This window comes from Mustela lutreola, chromosome 16 (assembly GCF_030435805.1).
Source record: "Mustela lutreola isolate mMusLut2 chromosome 16, mMusLut2.pri, whole genome shotgun sequence".
NCBI classification, from domain to species: Eukaryota; Metazoa; Chordata; class Mammalia; order Carnivora; family Mustelidae; genus Mustela; species Mustela lutreola.
Window position 1 is genome coordinate 43582441 of NC_081305.1, and position 10905 is coordinate 43593345.

General features: G+C 41.3%; 1 protein-coding gene across 1 annotated transcript in view; it reads right to left on the bottom strand.

Annotated features, from left to right (window-relative positions):
* Positions 1–10605, bottom strand: part of ZNF568 (zinc finger protein 568) — a 132428-nt gene extending 121823 nt beyond the window's left edge. Inside the window, exons 1-4 of the mRNA XM_059151458.1 lie at positions 9991–10605; positions 8597–8738; positions 5684–5793; positions 976–1021 (exon numbers count right to left, since the gene is read on the bottom strand). Of these exons, the coding sequence (XP_059007441.1) occupies positions 976–990 (15 nt within the window). The 5' untranslated portion in view covers positions 991–1021; positions 5684–5793; positions 8597–8738; positions 9991–10605. The remainder of the gene's footprint in view (positions 1–975; positions 1022–5683; positions 5794–8596; positions 8739–9990) is intronic.
* Positions 10606–10905: the final 300 nt, after the last annotated feature.

A 10905-nucleotide genomic window follows, 5' to 3' on the forward strand; every position in this document is an offset into this window, starting at 1 on the left:
ACCACAGTTAATGACTCTTTGTTGGACTGTTTTGTATATCTGTATTCCAACAAAGAATGTTACTTGCATCATTCCCTGTAATACCAAATTTGAAAATTACCTGAATGTCATAAAATGGGGGCTACTTAAATAAATCATATTTCATGCATATGATGGAGCATTATGTACCTTGCTTTAAAAAAATGGTGTGGGGGTGCCTGGGTGGCTCAGTGGGTTAAAGCCTCTGCCTTCAGCTCAGGTTATGGTCCCAGGGTTCTGGGATCGAGCCCTGCATTGGGCTCTCTGCTCAGCGGGAAGCCTGCCTCCCCCTCTCTGCCTGCTTGTGATCTCTCTCTCTCTGTCAAATAAACAAATAAAATATTAAAAAATAAATAAATAAAATTTAAAAATGGTGTACTAATATGTACAATCTCTAAGATATTTTAACTGGGAAAAAAAAGTGATAGAGTAGTATGTATAATAAGGGTCTTGCTGTTGTATCTATGTGTAGACAGAAGTTGTGATGTTCCATCCAAATCCCCCAAAGGACTGAGGTGTTTCTCCCAGCTGTTAGGAGAAGACTGGCTACCACAGGCTTAAGCCCTTTTGCAAAGAGCCCTTGATCAAAGGGAGCTACCCACACAAACTTACGTCCCCTCCCTGGGGCAGCCTACAACCAGTGACTTGTTGATTTTGGAATATAAATGCTTCCTTCCCTCCATTCAGGACAACCGCAAGGGCCATCTCAGCTCCAAAGCATCTTGTAAGGTCAGCTGGTGCCTCTGTTTAAATCCCTCTGCCTAATCTTGCTTCCTTTGCTCCTTATAGGTATTCTAAGAGTCTCCCTAGTAAACCTCTTGGGTGCAAATCTTCCACCTCCAAGTCTGTTTTCTGAAAACCCAGCCTGTGGTAAAGTATAAATGCCTAAAATGCACATATTTTTTTCTAGAACAGTTTCCCAAGAAGGGAAACTTGGGTACTTTATGCCACACTTACCTGGTACTCAATCATTTTCTGCTGTTCTTGGAAAAAAATTTGAGTCCTGTGAAGATAGAGATTGGGGGGGAGGAGGATGGAGAAAGAGAGAACAGAGCTGTGAGGGACCAGGCCCATCTTGGAACTTGTGAAGTCCCTACATAAACCCAAGCTTGAAATCACTGTGGTCGAAGAAGAAGAAGAAGAAGAAGAAGAAGAAGAAAACCCGATGCCATTCAATGCAGAATGTGAATACATAAAACAGATCTCCCGTGAAGTAAAAGCTGCTACCAAGTAAGAAGTAAAAGTTTATAAAAAACCAGAATCTTTATAACTTAAATAATTGGCCCCATGGGAGATGGAGCCAGATACATGCTCTGAGTGGGATCACCCCTGCAGAACAATACATTTTCTCTTAAAGGCAAGAAAGTCTTGGGTTTTGCCTCTTATTTACTTTTAAAGTTGCACTTGTTCACCTACCAGTGTTCATGAAATCCTATATTTGGGATGCTTTTTCTATAATAAGGTTATTATGAAAAAAAGTATATACTTAAAAAGGGCTTTTGTAACTTATTACAGAGAACTAAAGGCAATATAAAATAACTGTATAACATTAGTAAAACTAATGGTTACTTATACTGTGGTATGAATTATTACTGAAAGGCTAACCCTCATTATTCATCCAGCGTATTATTGTTGTTAAAAAGTAATTTTCAACAGATGAGAACAACAACTGTCATTTTTAATTAAGATGTTTAGTTAAAGAGGTAACTATGTGGCTTAATTATAAAAAAGAAAGGGTAAATCATAGATCACGAGTGGAAATATTTTATGACATACCCGGATGGTATGGTAAAATGGTAAAATCATGCTACATCTGAAGCAAAGAATGCAAGAAGCACCTCTGTAATTCTGAGTGCCAGAAAGCAAAGACACTTCTTCAGTGATGGGTCCTGGCAAGGGGGCAGAGGAAGCAACCTCAAGGGCTCCAACCATGTGAGAAGGAGCAGTAAGACCAAACTGGTCAAATCTACCAAAGCTAAACATGAATACTTCATGGTCCAGTAATTCCATATGAATGCATATGTTCACAAGCTTTTAGTCTATAAAAACTATGAATTTATAATGAAATTCAAAAATCACAATATTACCTTTTTTCCTCCTAAAATAACTGGTACTGTAATTAAATAGGACTACTAAAACATGCAGGTTCCCAATTTCCCAAACATCCATACATTAGGAAATGTGGAACTAAATTGGTACAAAAAAATTAATAAAGACTGCTTGGGTTTTTCACTCACAGAAGTGAGAAACCCTATAAAAGGTCCAAAAATACTGTGTCAATAATCGACAGCCTGGAATTAAAAATCCACATTCAGGAGTGACAAGAACTCTCATGCATGGTTGAGAGGATTATAACTTGGTTCAGCCATTTTGGGAAACTGGCCATATCTACTAGAAGCTTCCATTTAGTTTAGTGATTAGCAGAAGACACCAGATTCAAGGGGAAAAAAATTGCTTCAAAATGAATACATTCTCCTAGCTTTGTTTTATAGAAGTCTTTTCTCACTAATCTATTGACAAATCATCTTTTGATAAAAGAAATGATTCTAAAGTGCCAGAAATATTCTCGGTCATGATCTGGGTGGTGGGTACATGAGGGTACACATGTGGAAACATTCATAACACTATAGTGCTAAATGAGTTAATGATTTACTTCACTCAGTGGACAATAAATACCCACTTTTTTTTTTTTTTTTAAGATCTTATTTATTTATTTGACAGACAGAGATCACAAGTAGGCAGAGAAGCAGGCAGAGGGAGAGGGGAAAGCAGGCTCCCTGCCGATCAAAGAGTCTGACGCTGGGCTCAATCCCAGGACCCAGAGACCACACCCGAGCCAAAGGCAGAGGCCCAACCCACTGAGCCACCCAGGCGGCCCTCCAATATCTCTTAATTGTATGAAAATGCTTTGAAATATTGTACAGGTCAGAAAGCATGACTCATACAGCACAGTTAGTGTAAAACAGACATTTAGCTATCAGGACTGTGCAGTGAGCTTATTATGCCTTTTAAAAGATTTTTTTCTTTACAGAAGTGTAATTTACATATAATAAATGAATCCAGTTGAATTGTATAGTTTGATGAGTTTTGACAAATATATTCATTCACCCACATAACTCTCACACAATCAGGATATGGAACACTTCCAGGAACATCCTGTTCACAAGATATAATAATGAATTTGTCTTAATGGTGTTAAGATTAACTACTTAGATTCCTGTCTCTTCTATAGATGAAATTTAAAAAGTGATTTCCTTGAATGTTAAAATACAGATACTTCTTTGCTTAACTAATACATTAATCAAGTTATACCAGTAAGTCAAAAAAGTAGTTAAATAAAAATATGATCTACTGTTTGAATTTCACTTATCTGAAGGTCAGAAACAGACAACCCTAACCTATATGATAGCTCTGACTAGGCACTGCTTGGGAGGATTGGGGGGAAGGCTTTGGGGTGCTGGAAATGTTCTCTACTATGATATGGGTGGTGAGTATGTGACTGCGCACATATAGAACAATTCATTAAGCTACACACTGTTCTCTATGCATGTTAAACCTTAAGTTAAAAAAAAATCCCCACAATCCCATTATTTAAAAACATGTAGAAAAGCTTTTGGTATGAAATACAATAAAATGTTATTAGTGCTATGACTTGGGTGGCAGAAAGTTTCATATTCTGATCTATAACTGAAACACACACACACACACGCATCATTATTTACATATCCCTGTTCTACCGCCTTTTTTCATCATAAGGGAAGCCACAGGAGGGCTTTAAAAGGGGGAAGAGGCCCTCTGAAAGAACTGAACTGTCCACCAGGGATTGAGCTAGCAGGAAAGGCCTGGGGCCAAGCAGCCTAGAGCAGTTAATCCAGCTTTGGATAACTATTTGATTCTCTGAAATAGTACACTCCCTCCCTCCTCTTTCTGGACTTAGCTACTTGCTTCAGCCTGGTCTCTCCATGGCTGCAAAGTGTGGCAGATGTGCTAGTGAATGTGTGTCCGTAGGCCTGTGTTCTGGCCTGGCTCCGGGACCACCTAGGTCTGTGGCCTGGGAAAGTCACTTCATTCCCTTTTAAATGAGATGGCAGCATCAGTGGATGAGAAACTGCTGGTAAGAGCTGGAGGAAAAACCGAATATCTATATAGTATCGAAATCTCCTGCCCCCAGATATTTATTCATTATAAAATGAAAAACTGTAATTCTGCCCTAGAGAAACCTGGCAGATAGCACTGGTAAGTGATAGTTAACACACAGTGATGGGACAGGAGTCACGTGCCCCAGATATGATGAACTGTGACAGGCACCGCATCCCTTCTGTGATATTTTGCCCAAAATACATACTTGAATCTAATCATGAGGAAACATCAGACAAAATCATGTGAGTGACAAAAATACAAAGTAACTGGTCTATACTCTTCATTCAAAAATGTTGACTTCACAAAAGACAAAAAGACTGAGGAACTGATTCCCATTAAAGGAGACTAAACGGATATGTCAACTAAAGGTAGTCTGTGATCCTGAACTGGATTCTGGAATGAAAAAAGAAATGTTACGAAATGACACTATTGGTTCACATCTGAATATGGACTGTGGATCAGATAATGGTATTAAATCACTGTTAACTGCCTGACTTTGAAAATTGCATTATGGTTATATAGAAAAATGCTCTCATTCTTATGAAATGCACACTGAAATATTTTGGGGGTAAAGGAGCATCATGTCTGTAACTTATTCTCAAATACTTGAGAAGAAAGGAGAAAAATAATATATATTTATAATATAACATTTACATATACAGAGACAGTATGAGAGTGTATGCGTTTATCTGGGTGAATGTACATGAAAGATAGAAAAGCTGACAGTAATATCCCTGCAACTTCTCCAAATAAAGTTTAATTTTAAAAAATCTATAGCTAGGGGCACCTGGGTGGCTCAGATGGTTAAGTATCTGCCTTTGGCTCAAGTCATGATGCCGGGGGTCTAGGGATTGAGCCAGCATCCGGCTTCCTGCTCAGTGGGGAGCCGGCTTCTCTCTCTCCTCCTGCTCCCCTGCTTAGGCTCTCTCACTCTCTCTGTCAAATAAGTAAATAAAATCTTTAAAAATAAATAAATAAATAATCTATAGCTCTAGTAGGTCTGCTGCCACTATCACTCTGAGAATCCAGGGACTTTTCTGTCCCTTAGTCAGGATGGAGTAAACTCCCCATATGCCTTGAGGCCAGGTGAGGTGGCAGAAATGACAAGGGAGCAACTTAGAAAGTGCCAGTAAGTGTAAGAGAGTGGGCTGGCTACATCACATGCTATAAGATGCAGAAGGTACTGGGTTGGACCGATATCTCCTTCGCTTGAGAAAGCATGCCTATCACATTTGGCTTTCCTCGCTTCTGCCTTCGCTCTGTTTCTCTGAAACTTGGGACCAACCCTTCCCTTACCATGGAGGATCCCTAGAAGGAGTGACACCAAGTTGAGTCTTGCTCAGCTTCTGGCCCAGGGATGACGCTATTTCCAGTTACTTAGGAGTCTTTGCTCTGGCAAGAGGTTTTGGAACCTAGTTTTGTCCTTCAGAAGAGATTCTTGTCCCAAGTTCCCCCTCTCCAAATCCAGAGGATCTTCAACTGGCCTACTAGTTCCTCACAGCTCCATCTCTCAACAGTAACTCACCTTCAGCCTCAGCCCCATGCACGGCCTTCTGGAGACTTGACCAAGGTCCTGTGAAGCCCTGCTATCAGCGAGGTGGTGGGACCCACAGGTATACAGGGTACTCAGGTAACCTGAAGATAAACAGACCCCATGGTAAGAGTCATCCAACAGTCCCTCCCCAAATATTCTCTGAGGCCCAAGAGGAAGAAGCCTGCAGAGGACTGTGTAGGAGATAGAGCTAAATGATGGCTTGCTTTGGGTTTGGGGCAGGAGGATCTTCTGGAAGGACTGTGAGTCTCAGAACCACTCAGAGAGAAGTCTGAACCAAGCAATTCTGCTAAGCAACTGAGGGGAATCTAAGCCAAACAATTTACCTCCCTGGGGGTGTTTTCTTATCTTTGAAAACAGGAATGATAAATGATAAACACAATTTTAAAAAGCCCACTTCTGGAGACTTTCTGTAAGTTACCTCTTTTAATACATATTCAGTAAGGTTGAAAGGGGCTGAATTATGAATTAACACCTGCTTTCCCAGATAAGTCAGGTTGGATGTGAGGGACAGAGGCTTCTCTGCCCCTGAGTGAATCTACCAGATGTTCTAGGTTCCCTAAGAAAGATTCCTTTCAGAATATCCTACATTTGCTGAATCATTGTGTCTTAGCCCCAGTGCAGGGAATCCCTACAAAGACTCTTTCAAGATGCCTAATTTAGGTTTCTGCAGCCAAAAGTCAGTCTCTAAAAAGCTAATAAGAGATTTTGACCACGGGGCTCTGAGACTCCCCTCTGAATATCTACAGAGAAGAGCCATCCTCAACTCATTAACAACCTTAAGAGGACGACCCTTATTCGAAGTCCACTCCAAACCCAGAGTCCATTTCACTGTGCATGTTTTTGGCTTCTAGAAGGACTAGCAGAAAATAGGCAATCTCAAATAGCCCAGCCAGGGCTATAGGTCAGAATTTTGTTCTGGTGTTTGATTTTAGAGTCTCGGACAAAACTTCCCCATGGTGTGAATGTTTTGCCCCCAGATTATTTCTGTGATTCCACTCAAATCAAGTTCAAAAATGCACAAAATTACTCCATTATATTAGACCCAGAGGTGGCAGTGGGTACTGATAAAGAAGGCTTCAGGGTGCTAGAGATGATGTATATCTTGATCTTGGTTGTATTTATGTGGTTTTTCACAATGTCAAAATTCACTGAGCTGTACCCTTAAGATAAGCATACTTGACTGTATGTATACCTCAATTTTTTTTTAAAAAGATTTTATTTATTTATTTGACAGAGAGAAATTACAAGTACACTGAGAGGCAGGCAGAGAGAGAGAGAGAAGGAAGCAGGCTCCCTGCTGAGCAGAGAGCCCGATGCGGGACTCGATCCCAGGACCCTGAGATCATGACCTAAGCCGAAGGCAGCGGCTTAACCCACTGAGCCACCCAGGCGCCCCTGTATACCTCAATTTAAAAAAAGAATAATAATCTGGAAAAATATACAAGTAAAATGAAATAATCTGGATTCAAACTTAAAAAACGTTCATGCATAGACTCATACTGCCTCCCTCTTCCTATACCCCCAGGTCCCAGGTATGAATGTTCCATCTAGTTAGAGTTCAAAAACAGGCAAAATTAATCAGTGATATTAGAAGCTGGAAGAATGGTTCCCCCTGGCAGGGTAGTGACAGAGAACACATATCATGGAGGCTTTCAGGATGCTACAATGTTATTTTTTCTGATCTGAGTACATTACTCAAGGGAGTTCCTTTTGTGACAATTCACTGAGCTGCATATTTAAGTATATCTCTGTATATATCTTATATCTCAGTAACAGGTTCATATTAAAAATTTTAAAAAGAAAACTTATTTGTTCCCAAACCTGGCACTGAACACACCATAGGTGATGAAGGAAAATAGCCACAAGAAAAAGAAAATACCTTCAACCCGTCACTCCTTGTCCAAGCTAATGACTTCTGCCCCAGAGCAACTACCTATCTTTGATTCTGTGCAACTGAAAACAGAGGCTATCTGCTCTAAAAACTAAAGCTTGATGTGTATGGCTTCTGAAAGATATTTACCTGCCTTACCTTTCAGCTTCCTTTGTTTCAGAAGATGTTATAGTTATTGTGCTTTGCCTGAGAACTACATAAGGATCAGATACAATACTTTAAAACAAGAAAATACTGTTTTGGCATTTCACCCCAAAGGTCAAAATCTTATCTCTATTGTATTTGTAGTCTTGTCTCAGCCAATCTTAATTATCAGTAGTTTGACATTAATTTCCGTGAAGAGCAGTTTCTAAAAGTAGCTTTAAGTTTTGTTTTGTAGTTTTATCTTCATTAAATTATTCTACCAGGATATTACAAAGAACAGATTCAAGGAGGTCAAAAGTGTCATGCCTAAAAAAATATAGACCAAGGCAAAAGGATTCTTAGAACACAGTTTTGGGGCACCTGAGTGGCTCAATGGGTTAAGCCTCTGCCTTCAGCTCGGGTCATGATCTCAGGGTCCTGGGATCAAGCCCCACATAAGGCTCTCTGCTTAGCAGAGAGGCTGTTTCCCACCCCCACCCCTGCCTACTTGTGATATTTCTCTCTCTGTCAAAATAAATAAATAAATAAAAATTTTAAAACCTCATTAAAAAAAAGAACAGTTTCTTTTCCTTACATAATTTATTTGTTTTTTCCCACATACTGAGGTATGTGACATATAATATTGCATAAGCTTAAGGTGTACAATACCATGATTTGATATACATATATTTCAAAAAAATTACCACAATAGGGTTAGTTAACATTTCCATCACCTCACATAATTACTTTCTGCATATGTGTGGAGAGAACATTGTTTTTAAGTTAAGCCTAGATAAAATTATTTTCCAAACACCCTCGAAGTTTGTTCCTTTGACCATATCTTTTACAATGTCAGTTTAGATACTTACTCAGTAAATTCTTTGTTTTCTAACCACAGGCAAAGTCACATCCATCCTAGCTGCCATGTGGTCAGACTAGATTTCCAGAAACCAGACTCACCCTTGGGATATTGTCACAGATGGATACGTCATTACCGTTGCCAGAAAGGGCCTTAAAGGAAACATTGAAAGAAATATGCACTAAATCCTTGGCAAAAGCAATAGAAGCCACATTTTTAATAACGGTACTTCAAGTAAGTTTAACATTTGGTCTTTTCAAAGCACTTTCATTAATGTGGGGAACAATAAAAGGGAAAGAAGGTTTCAAAGAGGTTTGTGTGTGTGTGTGGTTTTTTTTTTTAGATTTTTAAATTTATTTATTTGACAGACAGAGATTCCGAGTAGCCAGAGAGGCAGGCAGAGAGAGAGGAGGAAGCAGGCTCCCTGCCGAACAGAGAGCCTGAAGCGGGGCTCGATTCTAGGACCCTGGGATCATGACCTGAGCTGAAGGCAGAGGCTTTAACCCCCTGAGCCACCCAGGCGCCCCTCAAAGAGTTTTGATGTGGGCTTTTGCAGAGTACTAGACTGAACTGAACTGAATGTTCATCAGCTGGAGGGTGTCACAGGGGAAAAGTGTGCTCCCATTATGCAGGGCTGCAGCCTCGAATCCTTAACTCTCCCATACCCAACCTCTAAATTTATTACACAAATCCCTAATCGCGAACCCACACTGCTCTCCAATGATATCCCAATGAGTGAAAAACAAGTGCTGACCCCCACAGTCCCACCTCTCCCGGCAATTACTGACAGCCCCAATCACTGACACCCATTGATCCATGTGTTTTCCATTCCCCGATCTACGAAAGACCAATCTCTAAAACCTTCAGATTCCTCCTCCCATCCAAGATCTAAAGGATGTCTCAATCACTGATGGCCTAAAGCATTTCTCTAAACACTGGCCCCCATAAGCCCCTCCCATCACTTAACCTCAAAGTTTCCACAATCATCACTTTCAGGCACCCAAAAAGAACTTGGAACCTCCAATCACTGATCCTCTCAGGTTTCGAACACTGAGCTCTAATGCTGTTCAAACCAGTGCTTTTGAAGCACCCCATTTGGCACCAAACCCCTGAAGACCACTATAAACTGACCACCACTCACTCTTCGAATTAAGAAATCGAGAACCCTCATTTATTGATTCCCAAATACTCCCAATCCATCTTCACAGACACTGCCACTGACTCCCACAAACCTCCACCAGCCACCACAGACCCCCACGAGGCTCCCACGTCCAATCACTTAACCCTTTCCGTACCCTCCTCTCTGACCCTTACGGGCACCCATGACTGACCCAGTCGGGCCACCGTAGTCCTCCTATCACTAACCTACAGAGGTCTTTAATTTCGACTGTTTCTCACACTGACCTTTTCCATTTCTCCTGGATCCGCGTCCATAACCCGAAATTGATAGCTGGACCACGGTGCCTCACCGCAGTATAATCTCTTCCCATCGCAACTGGCCAGTGCGCAGACTCAGTCACGACTTTGAGGTTGTCGGGCGCCACCTGGCAACCTTCCAACGAACAGGATTCTGGGTTTCTGAACTTTAACGGAAGGTATGATGGCTGCACCCTCTTGACATCCTGTTGGGGGAGGCCATATTTAAATCTGTGCCGTACAGCGGTGAATTAGCCCTTTGTTAGCCTAGAGGGTTAAGCTATTTCAGGGCTGAGAGAAGCAAGTGCTCCGGGATCCGTAAACACTGACGTCCCTGTTGCATTTAGCTTCTCAGAAGCCCAAACCTCCTGCAATCAATATGGAGGCGCCCTGACCTCCAAGAAGAGCTTTCTTTGTCTCCAGCAGCGCAGGCGCTGAAGATGGCCACGAACATTTATACAATTTTTTGCGTGCAGTGGGCGGGGCCATCTCATAGGAGGAGCTCCCCAAAGCAAGGTGAAACTTTTTCTGGGGCGGCTTTAGGAGTTAGAGACCCGGAAGAGACGCTCTTCCCTTGGGGAGCCTGAGGGCTCCGGAAGAAGGGGTGAGAACTCCGGAGTGGGCGGAGCCATGGGAGACTGGTAGTACGAAGTTAATGACTTATTGAAAGAAAATGTTGAAAGCAGAGACTTTTTTTAAGCTTTCAACTATTTTTAATAATAATTAAGAGTTTTAACACTCTATGTTGTTGCTGCTGATTTGAAAGATTCAACATGAAATTAAAAAAAAAAAAAAATTCTGTCCTGGGCGCCTGGGTGGCTCAGTGGGTTAAAGCCTCTGCCTTCAGCTCAGGTCATGATCCCAGCGTCTGAGGATCGAGCCCCGCATCGGGCTCTCTGCTCA